Source organism: Leucopleurus acutus, assembly GCF_964270905.1.
Source record: "Leucopleurus acutus genome assembly, chromosome: 7".
Taxonomy (NCBI): domain Eukaryota; kingdom Metazoa; phylum Chordata; class Mammalia; order Artiodactyla; family Delphinidae; genus Leucopleurus; species Leucopleurus acutus.
The window spans coordinates 48,931,570-48,957,887 of record NC_139150.1 but is presented as its reverse complement, the minus strand read 5'-3'; the positions used below and the strand labels follow the sequence as shown (position 1 = coordinate 48,957,887).

The following is a 26,318-nucleotide window of genomic DNA, read 5'->3' as shown; positions in this document are numbered from 1 at the left end:
AAATTGCTCGACTGCCTCACTGCTGTTCTAATGCTGACTCTTAAATCTCCCTTGAGCTCAGTGTATCTCCTGATTTTTTTCCCCTTGTTTTCTTAGTGTAGACCAAAAATTCTCACCAACCCATTCCTTATTTTGTACTTCTTTATTACTAATATTATTCCCCCTTTCTTCTGTGTTTATGCTTTTCTACTTTGGGTTGCCTCTTGCTCCAGTTTCTGTACTGTACTCTTTATTCACTTCCCACAAGTATTACCGAATGCCAGACATGATCACACAGAAGCAGACAGATTTACTGGGAAATGAGTATTTCCAGTCATGGTTTCACAATTTTTCAACCAGCAATGACTCTTCTACCTTAACAAACAATGGTTATATATGTAGAGTGAAGGTTACAAATACTGCCTATAATTATTGGAAAGTTATACTTTATTTTATTATTTTCTTTTTTTTGCGGTACGCGGGCCTCTCACTGTTGCGGCCTCTACCGTTGCGGAGCACAGGTTCCGGATGCGCAGGCCCAGCGGCCATGGCTCACGGGCCCAGCCGCTCCGCGGCATGTGGGATCCTCCCGGACCGGGGCACGAACCCGTGTCCCCTGCATCGGCAGGCGGACTCTCAACCACTGCGGCACCAGGGAAGCCAGAAAGTTATACTTTAAAAGTCATTTATTTTCAATTGGAAAGGTAATATATGTATATGGTACATGTATAGTAGACAAGGAAGGCTCCCTCTTACCTCAGAGTTCCCTCCCCTTCCCCAGAGGCAATCACTGTAACAGTTTATTAGGTATACTTCCAGAAGATTGCAAAGCAAACGTTTTATATGTGCATACATGTGTGTATGTGTATATGTACATGTATATACATACAAGCATATTTTTAAATTATACCTTTATATATACTTATAGATACGCTTAAAAAAAAACCTCACAAATAGAAATATGTGATACTAATGTGGACATGAGAATCAGAGAGCTTGTCTATCTTAAATTCTGTGTCCCCAGTGCTCAGACACTATCTGGCATTTAGAAGGTACTCAAATAGTTTTTGAATGAATGAATAATGCTATTCACAACATCTATCCTGAGAAGTGTCCCATATCACACGTACATTCTACCTCATTCTTTTTAACAGCAAATTTTATTCCATTTTCTAAATTTGTCATAATGTTTTTAATTGAGGCTGTGTGATGGATATTTAGGTTCTTTCCAACCTTTTCTTTATAGCAGATTAAATTTATGACAATCTATGCAATGCTTCTCACAGGCTGCTTTTACACTCTGATGCTTATAAAACTTTTTCAGGAATACGCCATAAAAAACTGATCATCCTATTAGAGGTTTGGGGTTTTCTGTTTTGAAGAAAAGCTGCTTAAATGTGACAGAAATACCCAATAGAAAATGTGGAACGTGTTGACAAACAGGCAAAGTGGCATCCCTGACTGAAAAAAAATTTTAAGTAGTTTAGAACAAAGCAGTTGCTTAAAAATTTTTAACTTGTAAAAGCTCCCTGGGGCTTCCCTGGTGGCGCAATGGTTGAGAGTCCCCTGGTTCGTGCCCGGGTCCGGGAAGATCCCACATGCCGCGGAGCGGCTGGGCCCGTGAGCCATGGCCGCTGAGCCCGCGCGTCCGGAGCCTGTGCTCTGCAACGGGAGAGGCCACAGCAGTGAGAGAGAGGCCTGCGTACAGAGGAAAAAAAAAGCTCCCTGGAATGAACAGATGTTATCTATCTGTGAATTGACTGTAGGAGACAGTGTTTTGTTTGTTTACCAGTTTGCTCTTGGACAATTTACTAGGAATTAGAGATTAATAATTGTAAACAATGAAAGTATTGCTTACATAGCAGAATAGGTATAAACAATTTAAAATAACTCAAATATATCAGATTGAGAGGAACAAAAAAGTCTGGGAGGGAATCCCTGATACATTAAAATTACCACCTGGGTCCCGGACTCCCTCTCATTCTGGAAAAAACAGACCCTAAAAGAACGGTTGGTCAATGTAACATTGCAATGCTGTTTGATTTATAATGGATAAACTAAGTAACACAGTCTAAAAAAATGTGAAATATACTTGGAAGATGCAAAATGGAGAATCTCACCAATGTGCCCTCCGAAGAAGGAAACTTAAGAACTGAGAGATTGATTCCCCATAAATGCCTGATTCACAGCACCAAGATGATCTCCTGACCAATGAACATCCGCCAAAAATCTCTCTCCTTCCTCGGGGTAATGAACTCACTGCTTGGACTCTGGCTGGATGCCCCCTCTTTGCACTCCCTGTCCATAAATACAGCCCACCCTAACCCTCAATGGACTGGCCTGTAGCTTGCTGGAGCATGCATTTCCCAAATTGCAGTTCCTCTGCTATTCCTGACTCAATTTCTAGTAATTCGAGTATGCCTTAGTTTACCTCTTTATTTAGGTTGACAGAGTTATATCATTAGAAGCTAAATTTAAACTAGCTGAGACAAATTAGGCAATTCACTTACACACAATTGGGAAGTACAGGGCGAAACAGGCTCAGCTGTATCCAAGGTTTCACATATCCTCAGGGTTCACTCAGGTTCTGCTTCTGAGCTCTTCATCCTCTGTACGTTTGTTCTCTTTTTCTCCTTCACACACAGTTTTTTCATGCAGCCAGGAAAGATGGCCCTTCGCCGTCCCAGACTCATACAGTCCAACTTAGCAAATGCCGCAGACAAGCACTTCTTCCCCAACATTGTTGGGGCCAATCTGAATATCTGGGAGAGACAAGGTATGGAAGCCCTCAAAGGATGGGGTTGGGTTGGAGGGATGCTACATGAAGATAAGGTCAAGCTACTGAGAGCTTCGGGGCAAAGACAAGAGTAAACAGAAAGCTGTAATTTCATGATGCTGTGTGCTCAGGAGCCCAGAAGAATGAGCAGCCGAATCTTTGCTTTTAAAAATGGACTCAACCTTCCATGGTTAATAACCATGTTGCCTCATCTGAGTAAATGCAGAGTCTTTTGACTTTTCTACTTCAATTCTCTTAAGTGCAACATTTTCTCATGAAAAACTGTATAGTAGTTTACTCAGCCCCTTTCCCCACCTTCCTCCCACCCACCACTCCCCCATCTCAAGAAAAGAAAAGCAGCTTATTCTGACTTTCAAATGAGCGACGTTTTCTAGTCTATTTCCCCAGAATATGTTGACCTTATTGTTTCAATTGTGTTTCTGTATATGTTATCATCAAGATTTCAAATAGTATTTGGGGGGATGGGGGAGCACAGAAGCACCGGGAAAAATAAATGCCAGTTTCAAAAGTAAACTTCAGGCAGCCTCATTTTGAAATGCCTTTTGGAGTACATGTAAACTCTCAGATATTTAAATTGGACGACACAAAACGTAAATATTTAAATGTTAAGACATTCCTTCACAGGATTCTGAAGAGAAAAAAAATGATAAGACTTGATAATAAAAATAAAACTGAAACACGCATAAAGGATGACTCGTTTAGGTAAATTTCTCAGAGGCCAACTGGGATTTCCATGGGTGGTGATAACAGAAAATCATTTTTTAGGATGCCCAAAGCTGATTACCTAAGACCAGCAGAGAAACACAGAAAGTGATTGTAGGCTTTTAAAAAGTGACTTTGATTTTTATAGAAAAAGAAAACATTTTTAGCCATTACCAGAGGTACTTAGGAACAGTACCTTTCACGTCAATGCTGATGTCGACCCAGAAAGATAGAGAACAAGCGGTTTAGAATGCATTTATCCGTGGCTCCCTTAAAAATGGGGGAAGTTAGCTGGAATCTTGGGCGGCATAAACACTACATAATGAAATTAATCAGCGCATCCTAGAAAATAATAAAAGCTTGGAGAAGCTACAGACGATTTAGCACTTCCTCTCTGGGAGATCTCTGTCTATTTATAACTGTTATGCAAAAGATTAAAAAGTCTGGCCTCGGCAGGGGTCTGAAGTCTGCAGGAACCTCTCGGAAAAGACCCCAGTAGAGACAAGGCGCTGAAATCAAGGGGCTAAAGGGAGTAGGGAAGGGCTGGTATCCTGTTGCTTTAGGAAAATGGGGAAATTCTGCCAACACTGATGGTTTGCAGCTAGTAAAAATGCAAAGAAGGTACAAGATCTTAAGGTTTTTCCTAGGACTAACAGAAAGCAAGCGTATTCTAAAACTGGTCAAATATGGTTGTTGAGAGCTGGCCACAGAAGAAAACCTGCCTGCTCTGAGTCTCCAGGCGGTGTGGTATTTCTGCCTGAGAACAACACAAAGGTCTCTCAGAATAAGCAAATCGAATTCGGTTTGGCTTTGTTATTATCACTCACACACAAGGGCTGTGGCCCTTGCTCACATGTGTAACATTTTGCTTAGTTGCATTTAATAGATTTTTACTTTATGAAAGAACTATAAACGGAATGGACGATATGTTGGACTCACCCTCCAATTATTTAGGCTCATTGTACCTATTTATAAAATTTACGCAGCCAGAGCTGGCCAGGTTGCAGATAGTCTCCACCAAAATACCCATTCTCAGAGGAGAAAGGAGAAAAAAAAATCTGCAGAGGCTCTACCCAAGACACCCTACTGTCCCTGTTAGGGGACTGCCCTTTGCACTATGCAACAGAATACTTACCATTAGTATCTGAACATCTCACCTACAGAGAAACGTGACAGTAACAGTGGTCTCACTGCATAGGAATCCTCACATGACAAAGAGATCACAGGGTCCCTTGAAAGCAGCATCTCCTCAGATGCTTTTTTATAAACTAAATAACAAGAGAGGCCAACGACAAAGGCAGTGTTCTAAGGCACTGCTGATTAAATATCAATTGAAACCTATGATAAAAAACAAATCTGAAATAATTACTTAAAAATAGGTATATAACCTAAAAGCTTAACCCTAAAAGCTGGTCTTGACCACTAACTTGGTGGCTCTTAACTAACAGACAGGCAGAGCATCTAGAAAGAAACATGCAGCCTTAGCTGTACCAGGCTTGCATTTCAAACCTATCACAGACTTCACTGAAGTTAAAGAAAAAGGGTGGAAATGGAAACTTCAAAACTCAAGCCTTCAAGAGACATTTATTTTGATTACTTAAAAAATGCAATCCTGTGAGCACCATGTCTCATATTTAAAGCTGGTCTTTAAGAAATACTTAAATAAGAAATAGCCTAGAGCCTAGATAAGAGCATAGCCTAGGGTCTAGAGCCTAGACTTTTTCTGCAAAGAGCCAGATGGGAAATACGGCTTTGTAGGCTGTACAGTCTCTGTCACTGATCCTCAACACTGAAGGTGTGTGACAGCAGCCATAGACAACATGCAAATAAGTGAGTGGTTGTGTTCCAATAAAACTTTATTTATGAACACTGACATTTGAATTTTAAATCATTTTCAGGTGTCCGATATAAAATTTTTTGATTTCTTCAACCATTTAAAACTGTAGCAGCCATTCTTAGCTTGCTGACTCTATAAAGACGGGCTGTGGATCAGATCTGACCAGGGGCCATACTTTGCTGACCGCCACACAAACACCACCTGCCCATTCCACTTCACACTCTTTTGTAAACAAAGCCTAATGTAAGAAAACGGGACCCACCCATGAGAGAGAAACCAGGTGGTAACTCCTAGGATTAATGGAAGGCCATGTTAATTCTAGGGGTGAGAGATGGAGAGAACAAATATTTCTTGAAAACCTAGTACTGTGTTTAAGTCTTACTGATTTACTGCTCACAACAATACTACTACATTGTGTGTACTAATGTACTACTAATACTATAGTATTACATGTACATGCACACTTTTCATAGTTGAGGAAAGTGAGACTCAGAAAATTTAAGTGTCTTGCTTCCACCTGGTTCCCAGGTAGGGTTTGAACATGCGTTGGTCTTTTCAGAAAACCTTCAATGTGGTATTGTGACCTGGGAAGAACTGAGTTGATAGTGAAGATGGGAAGAACAAAAGTTGCACTCGGAAGAGATGAAGCTCGAGAAGCAAGGGCTTTGATGCCGGGGTGACGAGAGCACAGCAGCTCCAGAGGCCACCCCAAATCAACCCAAACCAACGGGAGGATGTGACCCCCCCAGGCTGGCCTGCCATGGTAAGAGAGGCAGCCCAGAAGCAGACCATTAACAAATCTAATTTAATTAAGGCCAGACCATATAACAAGTTAACCCCAGTTGAAGAGCTAGGGCTTTAATGTTGCCGCTTTTTACAACTGTAATCTATATTTACTTTCTAGAAACTTTAGAAAAATACAGATAATATAAAAACTGCCCATCGAGATAATCACGTTTAACATTTTTGTGTAATTTAAATTCTTCTAGCCTTCTTCCTTTATGTTTTAAAGTGGGACTACGCTGTTCGTACCACTTTGCACCAAATATATCACGAACATGTCTCTGTGTCATTTCTCAAAGTCTAATTTGCAAAATGTCCCCCAAAACAAAGCAAACTGACCATAATCAAACAGGTTTGTGCAATTCTGCACTGTCAGCGCCTCAGATGTTAACAATGCCTGCTTGATTAGAGCAAAGGTTTGCAAAGATCTCCATTGGAGAAACCTGGTTCACCTTGCCCAGAGTATCCCTTATTTAACTTATTTAATCATGGGATCCTTCTATAATGTAACATTTGGAAAATTAATGTTCTACAGAATATCCTTTGGTGAAAAGCTGTTCTATATCATTTGTAATGGATGCACCATATTCCATTGTTATTTAAAGAGTTCATTTGAGGGCTTCCCTAGTGGCGCAGTGGTTAAGAATCCGCCCACCAATGCAGGGGAGACGGGTTCAAACCCTGGTCCGGAGAGATCCCACATGCTGCGGAGCAACTAAGCCCGTACACCACAACTACTGAGCCGGCACTCTAGAGCCCGAGAGTCACAACTACTGAGCCCACACACCTAGAGCCCGTGCTCAACAAGAGAAGCCACCGCAATGAGAAGCCTGCGCACCGCAATCAAGAGTAGCCCCCGCTCGCTGCAACCAGAGAAAGCCGGAGCGCAGCAATGAAGACCCAATGCAGCCAAAAATAAATAAATTTCTAAAAAAAAAATTCATTAGAACTAAATATTGAGATTGTTTTCTAATTTTCACTATTATACACAATACCACCATTTACATTTTTGCAACTTAATCTTTGCAGACTTTCATGATAATTCCTTGGACATGCAATTGCTTGGTCAAGGATATGAACATTCTTATCGTTTTTAAGAAATGGATGTTATCATTTATAGAATTTTGTTTCACATGAGAAAGTGAATGCTACATTTCACTTTTATTTCACTAATGATTAATACTTAGACATTTAATCAGGCAAATTTTTACTAGGTGCTTTATATTGTGGCTATGCTAAAAGCAACATGTATTGATTTTACAGAGCAACTGAAACTCATACACGGCTGATGGCAGCATCTACTAAAATGAATACATGCGAACTCTATGTATTAGTATTCTACCGCTATATAACAAATTACCACAAACTTAAAAGCAAAATCATTATTAGCTCACAGTTCTGTAGATCCAAAGTCCGACCCAGTGTGGCTGGGTTATCTGCTCAGGGTATCATAAGGCTGAAATCAAAGCGTTGGGAGGATTGCATCCTCATCTAGAGGCTTTGGGGAGAAAGCCATATCCTATTTGTTGGCAAAATCCAGGTCCTTGAGTTTGTAGGACTGAGGTCCTGTTTCCTTGCTGGCTATCAGCGGAGGGCCACCCGCAGCTCCTAGAGACCACTTTTCAGTCCTTACATGTGGACCCCTGTATCGTCAAGCCCCCAAGGATGCAGCAAGGATCCCTTGCACTTCAAATCTGACGTGCTGTTCTACTCCCGACTGGAGAAAACTCTTGCTTTTAAAGCAGTTGGTGTGATTATATTAGGCCCACCTGGATATCTCCCAATAAAGCCCACCTGGAAAATCTATCATTAGGGCATGGATTCTTGGGGGCTATTTTTAGTATTCTGCTGACAGCCTCCTATGACTTCAGCAGTTCCAGTCCTAGATATATACCCAACAGAAGTGAGTACATATGTTCACCAAAACACATGCACAAGGTTGCTAATAGAAGCACTATTCATATTAAGCAAAACCTGGAGAAATTATTCAACAACAGTTGTGGAATATTCTTATAATTGAATACAGAAATGAAAGTGAACAAACTACACCTACTTACAATGACATGAATGAATTTCATAAACATAATGTAGAGTAAGTAGATAAATGTGTTTTGTGGGAGCAAATGGAGGGGTACCTAACCCAGCCCAGAAAGTCATAGAAAGCTTCCTGGGGGAAGGTACAGCTTTCACTGCAAAGTATTGGGGGAGTGATGGAGGAAGGGGAGGACAGCACTGAATTTTAAATTTAAAGAATAATATGAACAGAAGTAACACATCTGTAAAAATTATAAGCAGATGGGTATTACGAATGGACGGCAAAATAGTGGGGAAAAGTGTGCCTAGCAAATTTGGCAGGGATCAGAACATAGAGAACCTTGAAAGCCATATTAAGAAGATTGACCTTAATCCTGTAAGTGATGGGGATATGGGCGGTCCTTGTGAAAGGAAGGACATGGACAGTTTATATTTGGGACACTGACACTGCAAAGTGGAAGATGATGTTAAAAGAGGAAAACATGGAGGAACCTAGACTAGTTAGGAGGCTATTCAAGGAATACAGGTGAGAGATGATGGGAGCCTGAGTTAGCTGGAGGGAAGAGGAAGAGGGACAATATAAGAAGCATGGATGCCTCATACCCACCTCCCTTCCAGACATCTCTTCTTAAAGTCTTAAGAACATTTTTATAGTTTTTAAATTCTTATGGCCCAACTGTTTCCTAGAAAACATGTACCAATCTGGATTCCCACTAACAATATGCCCATCTCCCCCAGTTCTTGACAAAATGGGTACTTTATTTTTTAAATCTTCACTAAATGCATAGGCAAATATAACTGTACCTCATTTTTTTTATATTGTGTTTTTCATTGAAAGCATGGTGAACATTTTAAAATATTTATTGACTTTTTGTCAATAAATAAAGTGTCAATTCATACCATTTGCTGGATTTTTCTAAATATGTTTTTTCATATTGACCTGTAAGAAGTTATATATATTAAAGTACTAACCCTTTTTTAAAAATATTTATTTATTTATTTTTGGCTGCGTTGGGTCTTTGTTGCTGTGCATAGGCTTTCTCTAGTTGCAGCGAGTGGGGGCTACTCTTCGATGCAGTATGTGGGCTTCTCATTGCAGTGGACTCTCTTGTTGCGGAGCATGGGCTCTAAGCGCGCGGGCTTCAGTAGTTGTGGCATGTGGGCTCAGTAGTTATGGCATGTGGGCTCAGTAGTTGTGGTTTGTGGACTCTAGAGTGCAGCCTCAGTAGTTGTGGCAAATGGACTTAGTTGCTCCTTGGCATGTGGGATCTTCCCGGACCAGGGCTCAAACCCATGTGCCCTGAATTGGCAGGCAGATTCTTAACCACTGTGCCACCAGGGAAATCCCAATACTAACCCTTTTGAAGTGCATTTTTCCATATCTGTACCTTTTAATTTTGTTTAGGCTAATTTTTCATTTATAATAGTTTCACATTATTAAATAGTTAAATCTATTAATCTTCCTGTTATTGGTTTCTACCTTTAGATTTGTATATTTGAGTTCTCCCCCAAATCATGATTTATGAATCTTCATCATATTTTCTTCAAGTGCTTTAATCATTTTATTTAAAGCTTTAATCAATATAGGAGTTAATTGGGTATATAGTATGATGTACCTTGATTTTTTTCAGATAATCAACTGGCTATACACAATGGCTACTTCCTGTTATCCCCATTGACCTGGACTGTCACTCTTACAAAATATATTAAAGTATTATGTCTTTAAAACAGGCTGTAATTCCTGGTAGGGCAAATTCTCCCACTTTTCTTTTACAAAATATTCTTGACTATTCTTGTAAGTCAGGGTTAAACTAGCTTCCTACAGTGAATTGAGTCGTTTCCCATCATTTTCTATGTTTTCTATGTTTTATGTTTTAACAGTTTAAATTCTAAAGAAAATATTGGTTCCCTAAAGATTTGAAAGATTTTGCCTATAAAATTATCTGGGTGCTGAAATTCTCTGACATTTGTCAACTTCTTTTACAGTTTTTGGTCTATACTGTGCTATTCATCAAAATTGTTCTTCTCCTAGGAAAGCCATTTAATCAAAATGTCCAAAATTATTAGATCATTATATCTATAATCTCTCTTTTCATTCGTAATATCATGCATTATTTAGATTTTCTATTTTTCTTGTTTTGCTTTTCAAAATTAACTTTTACTGGTCTTTTCAAAGATCCACCTCTTGGGTTTATATGTCAATCTCACTTTAATTTTATTCTCTCCTCATGCTTTTCTCAGATTTTGCTCAATTTCTGGCTTCTTGAATTGATTGTTTTATTTGTTCATGGATAATAATAAAAACATATCAGGCTCTGAATTTTTCTTCTAAGTAAAGCTTTTGGGTGTATCTTGGATATACAGTTTTCACTATTTATATTGACTTAAATGCTGATTATAATTTGTATTTTCTCTTTGATCTAAGAATTAGAACAATATTTTAACTTCTGGTATTTTAAAAATTATCCTTTTATTGTGAATTGTTCACTTTATTGCCTGGTGGTCAGAAAATGTAGTCTCTAATATGTTACTTACAGTCTTATTATATCATATTTTTGTACACATTCCACGAATATTTGAAAAGAATATGCATATTACCAAAATCCTCTCTTTTTTGGATAAGACTGTAGTTTTCATGAAATTCTCCTGCTGTTTTTTGTTTGTTTTTTAGTTTTCTTTTTATGTATTTTGATGGAATGTTACTAGCCACTGTTACATCTTCAACATAGAATGTGCCCGTATAAAGTAATCCCTTCTTTCATCCAGTTTTTTTTACATTAAATTCTATTCTTTTTTGTTTTCAGTATGACTACTGCTGAATTATTTTTTGTTGGCCTCTGCCTTAATCCTTGTCATTTCATTTTAGGTGAGGCTCTAGTGAAATATGCACACGCGCACATGCGCACACACGCACACTTTCATATTTTGATCCAAATTGAAAAATCTAACTTTAAATAAGGAGATTTAGGTGACACGTGGATTCTAATTTCCTTATTTTGTTTGGTTTTCTTGTGTCTCCTTTCTTTTTCCTATCTTGTGCTGTGTATTGATCAAGGCTGTTTTTGTTTTGTTTTCATTTTCTACAAATTGTGCAAGAAATGACTATACTTTCTATTTATGATTTTCCACCTCCTGATTACTCTTCCCCCTACCCAACCAGAGGTCTATTTCCACTATTCTAATGTACTATTCCACTATTCTAATAAGTCACCAATAACCTCAAATACCTAAATACTGTGGACACATTTCAGTACTAGTCTTACTCCAGACCCCAGTGACATTCAACATAATTGATTACTCTGCCTCCCCAACTGCCCCTTATCCTAGGACCCTGCAGTTTTCTAAGTTTTGTTACTTCTTGAGCTAACTTTCTATCTCCCCTCCCCTCTGTTCTAGACTCTGACCCTCTCTCTCTATTCTACCACAGGTGATCCCATTTCTGTGGCTTCAGTTACCATCAGACATGATTGTGACTTCCAAATTTCCAGTCCACACCACTTTTCTGAGCTCTAAACTAGTATACACAATCGTTGTTCTCTCAACATGTCCACGTGATGTCTGACGGGCACATCAACCTCAACGTGTCCCCGGACGAGTCCATGACTTTCCTTCACACCAGCTTTCTCCTTTCCTCCACCTTATCAAACTTCACTAACCTGTTGCTCAGGCCATAATAACCTGAGGGTCATGATGGGACCTTTTCATCATTCACCCCTGACATCCTAACATCTTCAAGTCCAATGATTCTGCCTCAGAGGTGTTTTTGGAACTATTCACTTCTTCCTACTTCCACTGGTCCAAATAACCATCATTTCTTGCCCGGACAAATGCTAGTCTCCCTGCTTCCACTCTTGCCCCTCTAAAATCCATTTTCCACCCAGCACTCAGAAAGAGCTTCTTGAAATATATATCTGATCATAACCTTCTTCTGCTTGCAAACTTCCATGACACTGCGCGGCCCTGCCCTTAGAATCAAAATCAAACATCACATTGTAACCTGCAATACCAGGCCCCGTGATATGGCCCGTGCCAACCACCCCTACTTCCCATCCCCTCTCATCTTCCTTGTTTATACTCCAGCCACCCCACCTTCCTTGAGTTCCTCCAAAATCCTGATCACCGTCCTGCCGAACTCCTCGTACTGGCTCTCCTCACTCCCTCTACATCTGTAGGCCTGGCTCCTCCGTGTCACCCAGATCCCAGCTCAAATGTTTAAGTCCCCTCAGGGAGACTCATTCTAAAGTAGCCTTTCCCCAACACTCAAGTCACCCAACTCTATTTCCATCATAATTCTTATCACCATCCAAAATCACATGGATAATTTGTTTACTTGCTTATGTGTTTCCCTCCACTAACACATAAACTCCTTGAATGCAGAGAGCTGGTACGTTTTTGTCACCTTCCTGTCCTCAGTGACAACAATGTGTGGCACTAACAGTTGCTCAATAAAATGAGTCAAATGCAAATAACCTGCTGCAGGCATAGACAGATGGAGGGTTGGATTCAGCAGATCCAGATTTAAATATGGTGTATACCACTTACTAGATGTATCTTTTAGCAAGTTAGTAATTTCCTCATCTGAAATATGTGGATAACAATGGTATCTTCTGTAAGGAGCTGTACAGAGCTGCTGAAAAGATAAAATGAGAAAAAAGTTCCTAAACACTCGGCACTGTGACTAGCATACAATAAAACCTTAACAAACACTAGCTAGCTAGTATATATCTATACTAGATTATACTACAATGACAGGTTTTAGATTCTCTAGACTAAATTACACACACACACACACACACACACTTTGGTGTTCATCTTCACTTGGTTTAATGGGTCTATTGTTTTGCCTTTGAGACTTCAACTTGTGTGTTCTTATCAATATCATATCTCAAGAGAACAATCTGAGTAATATCCTCTGACTAGTTCCTGGCACACACCAGAACAGTTATGAGCTTTATAAACCTCTTTAAGTGATTTACCTGAAACATAAATATTCCCCTCCAGTATAATACAGTGATTTCACATGGCCTCCGTTCCATCTACTTCCTCAGAGGTCTGTGAATAGTAAATACACACAGGTCTACACAAATATCTCACGTGTTGAAAGGCCTAGGGTAAATCATCTTTGCACTCATCACAAGTTAAAGAAGTAACCCCCAGTATGACAAGAACATGCCCCTTTTACAACACATAATGGCTGGAACAATTCAATCTTTATCATTTATTATTTTTATTTGGACAACATATATACATATGTACAAAATACCTACTGTCAGAATCCTCTTTTATAATTTCATTTGATTTACAAAAACGGGACAGCAAAATAACTTAGGTCACTAATACTGTACAAAAATAAAACTGATTAAACAGTTGTAAAGATCAGTATCTTACAGTGTTACAGATCATTCATCTGTTGTGAAAGAACATCTCAATCTATCCAGAGTGATGAGTACTGTGCTTAATCTACCTGCAAACTGACAACGAGTCAGTTTCTGTAATTATAACTATACCAAATATAATTCTCAAAAGAAGCATGATGTAGGGCTACACCTTAAAGCCACGGCATCGTTCCACAGTGGTGAAGTGCTTTCTTCTTCCCTAACCAAGGAGAGGAGTTATCTTAACTCTAAAACTATTAAATTTTCCAGAATATGACAGCTACTTACAGTATTAGATAAAACAATTTTTCTTTCTTTTGAAACACCTGCAACAGTCTTTCAAAAAATTCAGTTTGGTTAAAAAAGTAAACAAAAATTACTATCCTCCATTTGGATTTTTTTAAGTTAAATCCATGGTCTTTTTAATATAAAAAGTAATTGTTTCATAGTTTTAGTGTTCAACGAACTCTAGTAGTCCTATTTGAACCATATCTTGATAGAGTAAATCTAATTAGAATGCTGGTTCCTGTTTTGTGACATTTTAAAACAGGATTTATCACAAGGAATAAAAAGCCTTGAGTTTATACGTTATGTTACTATAACATATAAGAGAATATCAAATGTGTGTTCTTCAACGACTTGAAAAGGCAAGTAGCAACTTTTTGGGGGAAGTAAATTGTGCATTTTTTTTTTAAAACAAGTTGCTGCATTTACAACCATCTAAGTGCTGGACAAAAGCCACATGTAGATTTACTCCTGAAACTACAAAGATTGTCTTTCACTGACTTTGCTTGGTTTTCCTTCATTTCGTTCTGTGAGGGAAAGATGAGTTTGTACAAGTTAGTGGGTTGCTAGGCAATGCCAAACTCCTCACTCACTAAAAGGCAGCATGCAGAGGGTCACAAGCAGAACCATTCCATGAGTTCAGTAAGAAATAGGCAGCCTAACCTATTTCATATGGAAGAACAGATGTCCTTAAAACTTATTTTGGACACAGAAATTAAAATTTGGTTTAAAATAAGCGTTTCAAAAATCTGAAACAGAGGTAGAAAGTGTTCTTTATTTTTCCTGACATGTTTTCCCGTGAGAAAACACTTTCCTTTTTATCCCATGGACTGCTCCCAGTCCCTAATGTTAAAAGCAGTTCTCTTTACAGAACTACTAATACAACTACGCTGGTTAAACAAACAAAAGAAAAACACCGTGCTAGTGATGGCTACTGTATTGGAAGTTGGAGTCAGCTGTGACCCATGCCGGCTGCAGGAGCCCACACTGGTTCTGAACTGGAAACAAGCATGTGTCAGGTGAAAATGATGAATTCACCCCAGGTTTACACAACACATCTCATAGCACACGTATAAACTAGAGTGCACCATAACTCCCTGTTTTAAATATCAGATAAAATTGTCAGAAAACGTTGTTTCTGATGAAAAAGAAGAATATGTAAACATTTCCCCCACGATCACTGCTGACTCCCCTATTTGAGGTTTCTTCTCAACGATGAAAACTCGGTTCATTTTTCTGACCACGTAAAGGCCAAAATTAAGTTTTCAGGTAAATGGCATATTACGCATATAGTGGTTGAGGCCATTTTAGACCCCTGGATACGAGATCTTCTAGTGGTGAGGCTACTGATGTAAAAGATACAGTGTTGTGTTTTCATTCCTATATGTTCCATGTGCCTTCCTTCTCCAAAGGGACGATTTTGCGCAGTCTCCTCTGAAATCATCGTGGTATCTTCCCTTAGCGCTCACTACTGATAGGGGTATGTTATTTTTCTTTTCACATTTCAGCTCCCTTTTCCTTTTATGTAACTCTTGCACCTGTTAGTGGCGGTTCTGTAGGAACATGGGACGGTAACCGACAAACCTCTTCCCCAAAGAATAAATGTTTCCAGAGCTAGTTACTGTTACGCACCCATTCAAATAAAACCCAACAGAGTCAAAGCCCTCGCCCTTCGTGGCATTATGGTACAATAAGAAGAGGTTAATTAAAAGGACCGGAAATTTTGGAAAAGTTAATAGAGTTAAAATTGTTTGTTCTTTTTTAAATTAAAAAATATATATACTACCCTCCTTCTCCTTCAGCATCTGTTGTATATATTCTGCCCTCACATCTCTGCCATGATTTCATAGGGAAACGTGTATACTGTAAAATAAGCAGATTATAACGTGGTTCCAAACAGAATGTCTGCTTCTATCCTTAAAGCATGTATTTAACTTATTCATCCTCTGCATTAGAAAATAAAAGTGCAGCTTATGTTCAAAAAGTACAATTCATACAAAGCAAGGTTTGAAAGTTCTGTACTTACAGTAACCTTTCAAAGGTGTGTCTTGATTAGTATAAATTCATACTGCTTACCCATTGGCTATAAGTAACTTTTTTGTTTTCAAGTCTTTAGATGACAGATCATGCTGGAGTAGATGTGCTCTTGCTTGCATAAAGACAGCTGTGCTATGGCGTTTCGTATCTCAAAAGGTAACGTGATTCAAGAGAGTGGTTTTGCTAAAGAAACTGAAGCACACTCGTCATTACATTAAAAGGTAAGAAAACAATTCTGAGAGACAGCAAGCAGAAAGGGCCCAGAATCACTGCGTGATGCTACAAGTCAACTCACCCAGTCAGACATATGTACACCAGTGTTGAATCTTTAAAATTCTACCCCAGTCTTGGCTTTAACCCCCTCCCCACACCTGCCACCCCTCCACCCACCCCCGAAAGAAAATTAAGGAGAGGAAAAAAAAAAAAAAGCATTTATCTTCCCTCCAACAGTCAGAGACGGTTCAGAGTTGCCTCTGCAAGGGGGACCAAGTGTTGACTTTGATCTTAGGCTACAATGTGCTTTTTAAAAACAACGCAGGGAGAGGAAAATTAGACTAGTGACCAAAGAACAGCGACTTCCTGTGCTGGCAGCGCGCCTCTTCTGGGCCGTGGTTCCCACCTGTCTGTCTGTTCGCTGGGAGTAGTTCGTCCTTCCGGGTCCGTCCCTCCCTGGCTCGGGTGGGCAGCACCTCACAAAGGGTTGGCCAGCGCCTTTTTGGATCGCTTGATCATGCTGGGGTGGAACTCCGTGTGCCGCCGGGCGTGCTTGGTCAGGTGGTCGCTCCTCATGAAGCGCTTCTCACACAGCGGACAGCGGAACTGCTTCTCCCCCGTGTGGGTCCGGTAGTGGCGGGTCAGCTCGTCGGAGCGAGAGAACTTTTTAAGGCAGTCTGGCCACGTGCAGGGAAAGGGCCGTTCACCTAAAAGAAGAGAATCAGGGATACAGGTTAAAGAACGTGTAACCGAAATTCTCCAGGCTGGTCCTGGTCAACCATCCCCATGACTCAGAAAATAACTCCTTTGTGTTCTGGGCTGAACTGTGTGCCCCCCATTCATAGGCTGAAGTCCTAACCCCCAGTACCTCAGAATGTGGCTGTATTTGGAGATAGGGTCTTTAAAGAGGTGATTAAGGTTACATGAGATCATGTAATCTAATGACTGGTGTCTTTATAAGAAGAGGAGATTAGGTCACAGACTCGCAGAGGAAAGGCTGTGTGAAGATGCTGGGAGAAGAAGGCCAGCTACAAGCCAGGGAGACGGGCCTCAGAAGAAATTGACTCTGCCAACATCTTAATCTTGGACTCCCGGCCTCCAAAACGGTGAGAAATAAATTTCTATTGTTTAAGCCACCCAGTCTGTGGTAGTTTGTCATGGCAGCCCTAACAAAGTAATACCATGAAGAAATTGCTGAGAGTCATCTTCTCCAGGTAAATGAGCTTGCTATTTGTACCCAATGGATCCCCAAGAGCCTTGGAAACGATATTTTCCAGCTTTTGTCTACACGGTTGCTGGTTTCACGAGTTCTCTCCGAGGAGTCAAAAACCTTAGCCCTTTGCTAAACTTCCTGGCATTGTACAGATGGAAGAGAACTGGGGCATCTAATCCAACCAACCTCCCACCAGAGGCAGGCATCTCCCCTTAAGCTCCTGAATGTTTGGCCACCCAACCTCTGCCTGAGCAATTCCGGTGGCGGAGCCCCTGACCTGCCAAGGAAGCCTGCTTGTTTCTGAGCATCCCTGTAATAAACACTCTTATTGATGTGAAACCTGCCTTCCTGCGAAGGCCATATCTTAAGTTATATTGTCTTAACACTAAAAATTAGTTTTTTCCCTCTGCCACATAATAATCCCTTAACTATCTGAAGACTGCTATCACGCCATTCTCTAATCTCTTCTGGTCTAGTTGAAACAATCCCAGTTTCTTCCATATTTCTCATAAAAGAAGAACTCACATAATTCTGAAATAATAACATAAGCGCAGGCACAGCACTAAGGGTTTCACACACATTATCTCACTGACTTCTTACAGGACACCCCACGGAGGTGGCCCATTTTACAGATGAGGCTTAACACTTGTCAGAGTTTCCACATCCCTCCCATTACGGTTGCTCTCCTCAGATTCACGCTATTGTCTCCCCGTCCCACTTAAAACGCAGCTAAGCCCGCCCTCCAGACATGATCAGGCCAGCACTGGGGGCCTCCTGACCCCTGCATTGGCAGGGGAGAGTCTGTGTCCATGTTTGTTGGGCAGGACACACACAAGCAGAAAGGCAGAAAGAGCTGCTTAAGATCAGAGCCTTGCTTGCTCTTCTTGTGAGTGACTGTCACCACCCCCCAGCTCTGAGCACCTGCCTACCTACTCCTCACACCTTTCCAAGCACAGCCCAAAGCAGCTGCTTCACAGACTCAGGACACAGACTCTGGTTTCCACAGAACTCTCCAGACACTCCTTAGGTAGGTGTGAGGAGTGAATCTTTTCTCACTCCTGTTCTCACCTTCCTGGGACCCAGAGAGAGGCTCAAAGGGCCTGGAGCTGCCCAGCGTGGTGCATCTGAGTCATCCAAAAATGATTCTTTTCCCCCAGCTTCTCCTAACCTGTGCCAGAGATGTGAAAATAAAGATAATAACAACAAAATACCTCTATCACCTTCATGACTAAGGTTTTACTTGCTGTTCTCTAAGCAGAGATATAGCCATCACGCCATGTACAACCTACCTGCTCTTATGGGAAACCTGATGCGGGCAAAACAAATTTGTATAAACAGATTCACTATACACAGGTCTAAGTATAAATATTTCCTCACTGAGCTCTAAGCTGCAAAGCCACAGCAGCAAAAGGCAATAGCAAGCCAGTGAACCCTGAGCCCTACCCAAGGTGGATGCTGTACGAGGATACTCAGAGGGCCAAAAAGAGAGGGAGAGGAAAAAAGAGCTTCAGACTGAACCCTCTGAAAAATCCAATGACATGGAGTTGAAAACTACACTTTTGCAACTTCTGTTGGATTAAAAAGCATTTTTACCCAGTTCAGCAGAACTTTTGAGCAAAAGGCAAAATGCAGGTTATCATAACCCAACAAGGTTAAGCTTCGCTGGGCAAGGACAACATCCCGTCTGACCTCCGTCTACTTGTGCTGTCAAGCATTTAGTAAAGGCCTCAGCTCTGTGCGTGTGTGCGCGCTGAGTCTGCTCAAACTCCAGGTCGCGCAGGTGATCAAATCCTGCTCAGAAGTTCCCAGACCACAGGAATATTTCCGGGCTATTTCTGAATCAGACTGCAGCCAAGTCCTCACTAACCCAAATGAAGAATCTATGGGAGAAGTGTTCTTTAAACATGTTATGTTAAAAAATACAATGAATAGTTAGAATTCATAGCGTGATAAGTTGTAAAAAAAAACAACAACAGACCAAAAACCCTTGTCTGTTGTCCCTTTCCTGAAGCCCTCTCTCCACTGCTTGATGATTTGGTGGGGAGGAAAACAATGACAAGGAAAAGTTCTGTGTTTTCTCAACACTTGTTAGGACAGACACCCATCAGAGGTTGTTTCCTTGAAGGAGTGGTAATGTGGTTTAGTTATTCACCGGCACATGTTTCTTTCAAGCGAGTCATGAGGGGAGATTAATTTATTTGAACGGATCTGTGTCCATTGTGGGAAAAATGGGTCAGAAGACCACTCTACTGTGTGCTAAGACTGGAAAAGAAATAAGGCACCCCTTGTTTTAACAAGATGGAAGTGATAGTCAGTGGGAAATCGTCATGAAGCCTGAATCAGCTGCATGTACTGGAGATCTATTAAGCATTTATATGCTTATGATTTACAAAGATTTCAAGTGTAATCAGGGTCCATTCCCATCGGATTCCCTTTCGGTCTAGCTTATGGCTACACACTCTTCACTGCCCCTCACAGTTGGCATGTGATTGTTCTCATTGCTTCTAATCCAGGTGCTGTCATTGACCTAGCATCCTTTTCCCTGAGTGCTTCAGAGACACAGGGTCACCCACAGAGCCCAGAGCAAATAAGAGCCAACAGTAGCCTTTGTCAGATTCATATAACGTGTATAATTCAAGCTTACAGTTTCCAAGCGTTTAAAAATAGATCTACTTGGAAGTGAGTTGCTGGTCTAAAAGCTCTAGAATCATTTTGATTTTTCTCAGATCCTTTGGAAAAGCATTAGGGCCTTTTGGTCAATGATCTAAATCAGGGGTTAGCAAACTATGGACCATAGGTCAAATCTGACCTGCTGGAATAAACACCATTCCTATACTTAGTTTTTACCAAATGGTTGAGAAAAACCGAACAGTAACATTTTGTGGCAGGGGAAAGTTATATGAAATTCAGGTTTTCATGTCCGCATACAGAGTTGCACTGGAACACAATCATACTCATTGTTTATGTATTACCTATGGCTGCTTTTTCACTACGACAGCAGTGTTGAGTAGTGATAAGAGATCGTACGGACCACAAAACCTAGAATATTTACTATCTGGTCCTTTATAGAAAGTTGGCTGACCCCTGATCTCAACCTGCAGGCCTGAATTTCTATCTAGTGTACACCAGAATCTGTAATTCCAAATGTCTTCAGGAGCCAGACACATAAGAAAAGTGGGTGAAATGCCAAGTATATTAGACCATGGATTGTAGAGGAATCTGGGGCCAACTGGGGAGTGCTTTCCACACATAAAGGCATTCAAATTCGACACTTGATGAAACACTGTGCCAGCCAAGCAGTGTGTGTTCAGGGGACCTGGATTCTTCTTGGGGATTTGCAATTTGCAGCCCTTTGAAATCATCCACCTCTTTAACCCAGTGGAGAGCTTGCATACAACCTATACTATAGGATGCATTTCCACATGTTAGTTAATGATAGACACATATTAAGGTATCTAGAAAAAGATTACGTGTTTTTTTTTTTTGTTTTTTGCGGTACGCGGGCCTCTCACCACTGTGGCCTCTCCCGTTGCGGAGCACAGGCTCCGGACGCGCAGGCTCAGCGGCCATGGCTCACGGGTCCAGCCGCCCCGCGGCATGTGGGATCTTCCCAGACCGGGGCATGAACCCGTGTCCCCTGCATCGGCAGGCGGACTCCCAACCACTGCGCCACCAGGGAAGCCCCAGGCCCTTCCTTTCAGCTCAAGGCTAAGGCCCCCAAAAGAATGGTTAACCTTCTTTATACAGAACAAATCATATGGTAAAGCAACTATCAGTTAAAGAATATTTAAACTTGTCTTTCATATTAATGAGAGTTACCATCCTCCTGGGGGAAAAAAATAAAAAAGAACAGACATGTACTCGTGCTTTATTTCTGGCCTTCACAGGAAAACACACCCAGAGGCAGTGACACAATAAAGTCTGCTTTACTGGAGCAGAGCTGGTAACAGCACAAGTTTCTGTGCATTCTCATTATTTATATACCACTTCCCTTCCCCTTCAGCAACAAGCTCAGCGCCTCTCACTGACAGACTCAGCTCTGAGTATAAAACATACTGGATCAAAACGGCTACTGAACACTGCATCAAACGTGTAAAAGGCTTTCTTTGCAGAGACAGGTCAGGCCTCCAGAACTCTCCTGGGTCTCCAGTGGGTTCAAGAGAAGCGGAGGGGGGGCCTTCTGGCTATGCACTCGCTAACTTGATGGCTCATTGCTTTTAAGGAGCCTCCACCCTACCCGGTGATTAGTTGATGATGTCAAGTGAAGCTTATTCTTTTCGGTAAAGTCGTGAAGTGAACAGTGGTGAGCTTTCCATATAGAGGGAGAATGAGGACAAGTACAGGGATTGCTAACTGGATATATCCAGCCCTGTCCAAGCTCCCCAGAGCTCAGATGGACAGCCATTGCAGTCCTGGCCTAGGGTCTCGACCCTCCCCCGCCCCCCCCATCCTCTCTCTTCCCCTCCCACAACTCCACAGAAGAGCCCAAAATGGGCTAAACTTAATTGGGTTTAAGAGGGTTAAAAATACCAACTCTGAAGCTTCCACTGCTTTGAGGAAAAGTAACCCAATCTAGTAAAACAAATCTAAGGGAATTGGGCCTCCTTTTCAAAATAGAACTCTAAAAATGTCAATTAATAATATAGCTTCGCACAGATGTACAAAATCAAGGCTGTTTCTTGAGGAAAAATAGTGTTTTTCTTAATTACAAAAAAGCAACTAGGATTCCAGAGATAAAAGGATAATTTGATATTGGAAAATCATAATGATATTACATGTCATTTAATAGGTTAAATTCACCCCCACCCACACTCATATCTTGCCTTCATAAATGCAGAACAATATCTGATAAAATTAAACATCCATCCCTAATAAAAGCTTTTAGGAAAACAAAATAGTTCCTTAACAGGATAGAAAATATAGATTCAGACCTTTCCCCAGCAGGGTCAACAGTAAAATGAAGGCCGCATTCCCACGGAAGTCAGGCAAGGCAGGAATGGACTCCTGCCCCAATCACTGTAGCTATTTAACGTTGTTCAGGAAATGCTAGTGAGTGCAATTAGATAACAAATTAAGAAGTAACTTGTGGGAAGGAGGAGGCAAAATAAGAATTACTTGCAACTGATACAACTTCCTATTTGGAAAGTCTAAGATAACAAAAGTTAAAAGTGCAGAGCAGAGACTGGCACAGCACTGTAAATCACCTATACTTCAATAAAATAATTGAAGAAAAAAATGCATTCATAGGTGTAAATATACAAAAGAGCAATGGTTTTCTTATATGCTAAGCATAGTCAGTCAGGATAAGCCCACCAATAAAGTTCAGGACCTGCATGAAGAAAATCATAAAACTACGATATGAAAGGAAATGAATAAATGGGACATTTCCCATGTCCCATTGATGGCAAGACCCAATGTTCTGAATATGGCAATTCTGTACAAATTCATCTATGAAATTAACACACACCATAGAAATTCTTTTTTCTTGAACTTGACAAAATTATTTTAAAGTTCACTGGGAAGAATAAATACCCTCCACTTGCCAAGACAATTTTGGAATAGAACAATAATAAACGAGCACTTGCAATACCAGTTATTAAAATGTATGATTAAAGCTGCAAAAATTAAGAGAGTGCGATACCAGCATAGGAAAAGACAAATCAGTGGAGCAGAGTCAAGTCTGAAGATAAACCCAAGACTACAGGGATGGGCATTTCAAATCAGTGAAGAAAAGAATGTTTAATTCAATAAATGGCATAGATATCTGGTAAAAAAAAAAAAATTAAATCTGGATCCCTACCCTTATACCTTACACTTAAATTCCAAATGGAATTATTTACATTTACTGTACACGTAAATGTGAAAAATAAAACCATAAAGGTAAAAGAAAATATAGGTGAATATTTTTAGAATCCTGGAATAGGGAGAGACTTCCTAAACATGAAATCAAAGGCAGTACCCTATTTGAAGGATAGTTTTAAAATACTTAAAAATGTTAAACTTCTGCATGGTAAGATACATATACACACACACACACACACACACATAAGTAAAAAAAATTAAGAACCAAAACAGTGAACGAATAAAGGAAATTGCAGCCTATGACAAAAGGTTAAAATCTGTGGTACAGAAAGGACACTAGCAAATCAAAATGAATAGCCCAACTTAATAAAATTGGGCAAGGATGCAAACAAGTAATCTATAAAATAAGAAATACTAACATCCAATTAATAAATATATGAAAATATAGTCAATCTCATAAGTAATCAAAACATGCCAATCAAGACACCAATGAAATACACATGAGGCTGGTAAAAGTGTTAAAAAGTATGTTCATATACCTCTCATTGATGGTGGCATGAGCAAATAGGCATGGGTGGAAATCAGAATTGTTCCAGGACCACCTGGCAATACATTTGTCCAGGAATTATCTGTGGTAACAATTAGGGAGGAACACAAAAATATACAAGGATACCAACATTGTTTATAAAAGGTAAAGCTTGGTGACAACCTAAATGTCTAACAATAAAGAACTGGTTTAATACTTTAGTGTTCCATACAGTGGAATAATATGTGCCTGTTAAAAAGGTACTAGATTATTCTATACAGAAGATGTTAGCAATACACGGCTAAGTGAAAAGAGCAGTGCATGATCTGCTGTGTATGTGTGTGAACTTCTAAGGAGAGGAAAAATCCTGGAAGAATATATGCAAAATATGAACAATAGTTATCTACAGGTGAGGGGATAACCTCTACTTCTTTTTGTAATTTTCCCCTATGTTTTCTGATTTTTTTAAGCAAGTACAAATTTCTTTTATAATGAGAAGTCAGAAAAGTCTTACACAAAACAAAGGTAACAACTGTTTTGATGCATATGAGTTCAAATTTTTCCACCAATGGGTTGATCAAGATTCGATTCCATTCAAGGGGTGGGTGGTTTACACTCTATTGAGAAATAGACTCCAGTGTCCAAGACCAAAGAAAGGCAAAGAATCCTTCTGCTTCCTTCTCAAATTGTTATAAAGTGAGAAACTTTCAGAGTAAGCTACATGTGTTTTCTCACTCCTCCCCCACCTCCTCCTCTCCTTCGAGAAGAGACAGGAATCTCCCTTCAGATACCAAGTGACACAGGCAGCGATGGCAGGGCTGCCCCACCAAGGAGCAGGCCCCTTAGGAAGCAGGGGGAGAAAGAGGCGCAGATACACAAAGCCCAGAGCCCAGCGCAGTGTTCCTGGTGGAGCACCAGCCCACACAGTTGCCGCAACCCGAAGCCATTGACACCCCACTGTCCATTATGATCGGTCCTCCTTCCCCATGGGAAAGCAATGCTAACCTGCAGGTACAAAAATGTGAGCTTTGCTTTACTGTTTTTCATTTCCACACCCAAGTGCAGAAGCACCCATACACTTGCATCGTCTGGGTACAGCCAATTCTACATTTCCCTGCATAAATCATTCCAATTAATATCAAACTCAAAAATCAAGAAGTTAAAAGCCTCCTGTTCGCCAGAAATGTTGCTACTACCTACACAGGTAGATGTCCTAAAAAGATAAAAATTCTTGATAGCTTCAGAAGAATCCTGCCTGAATGCCATCCCATCACATTATGGTTTGCTCCTGGCCTCTCTCTCTGAATCCCTCTTGTGGTTTGGTTTCCTTTTACATTTCATTTGTTGATACAATGGACTCACTATAGAGTCTGGATGTGAGATTTTACTTCCTGGTCCCTGTGATTATCTGTGGAAAGCAGCCTGTCTCCATACTTGAGGTTCTGAACTGGGAAGTGGGTGTCCGTAACGTCTGCCATGCAGTACTTCCTCACCGGAAGCTATTTGCCTAGCTATTTGGAAGCAAGCCTGTCCGAATATTGCTTGCACATTCCCAACCTCAACTGATCTGTGAGATGGCACATGTACCAGGACCTCAGAAAGGAAGACAACAGACAATAGAGTCTTGACTCTTTAGGTTCTCAACCCAGCAAGAGATATATCATTATGCCTTGATGTCTCCAATACCTGGCCCCCAGCTCAGCAACTCTGGAATGGCAGAGACGTAAGGTGACCTACCCACGTCCACACAGCTAGGTCCAGGCCCAGATTAGCCAGTTCCCACGACTGCATTCTTCCTCCCACCCCAGCCTGTACTGCCTCTGCCCAGTTCTTTGTGGAAAAGAGAAATAGTAAATAAATAACCTACTAGGCACTAAACATTGAACAGGATATGTAAGTTTGATGGCAAAGCTATGCTGAGAACGTAGATTCTTTGAATCTTTGCATTCTGGGTTATTTTTATGACCACCTTAATTCAAACCCATCCTGTTTCAGATGAAGCCAACTCAGAGAGCCAATGACTCGCCCAAGGACATCCTTAGAACCAGTTTTCAAATTCTAGCTTCAGTTCTGAGCACTGAACAAGATTAGAGGTGAAAGCAGAACACAGGCCTTAACTAAATGTAGAGACAGCCTTTTTCCGTGTTTTTCTAATCCTCTTACTCCCAGGCCCTCCTTTCCAGATGCATTGCCTCGGGGAGGGAAGAGACAGTTTAAAACAAGTAAGTTGCTGCTAAGCTTGAGGTTTCAAAATAGAGCTTTAAAAATGTAAAGCAGACCCTGAAATCCTCAAATTCTCTTAATTTGCCAGAGCTTCGTAGCAAGACCTGAGCTATAGGGAGAGAAACTGGAGGAGCTGTGTTTAGGGAACAGATACAGAGGTCTGAGAAGTGCAAGTGTTCTGGACTCTCCTGTTAGAAACAGTCTTGGGCAGTCCCAGAGGCCGACCACTGCTGCCTGGCCCACGGCATGCCTGGAGCCTGTCTGAGCCTCTCTAGGGAAGTCGCCACACACACCAGGGCACCTGAGGAGCTGGGTAGCCACGCTGAGAAAAGGGTCTCAAGTGTTTGCCTAAGTTTCCACCCCTCCTAATGTTTCATCTGAGGACCAGGACCCAAGCTGGTATAGGGCACCCTGGGGGAGACCAGCAAGGTCAAAGGATGGCACGCAACACGGACAGCCCTTCCATGATGCCGGAAGAAGAGGTGAGGCTCTTGCCCACCAAGTAGATCACT

General features: G+C 40.8%; 1 protein-coding gene across 3 annotated transcripts in view; it reads right to left on the bottom strand.

Moving 5' to 3' along the window:
- The window catches only part of KLF9 (KLF transcription factor 9), a 91,335-nt gene that overhangs the window by 52,555 nt on the left and 12,462 nt on the right, over positions 1–26,318 (bottom strand). The window contains exons 2-3 of one of the 3 annotated variants that reach the window (XR_014326340.1): positions 13,109–16,749; positions 12,675–12,762 (exon numbers count right to left, since the gene is read on the bottom strand). Coding sequence is in view for 1 of the 3 variants with exons in the window: in XM_082843123.1 (XP_082699249.1) it covers positions 16,520–16,749 (230 nt within the window). In the remaining 2 variants the exon portion in view is untranslated. Of the gene's footprint in view, positions 1–7,016; positions 16,750–26,318 lie in introns of those variants that run through there. The other 2 variants (XR_014326339.1, XM_082843123.1) reach the window with 2 other exon arrangements.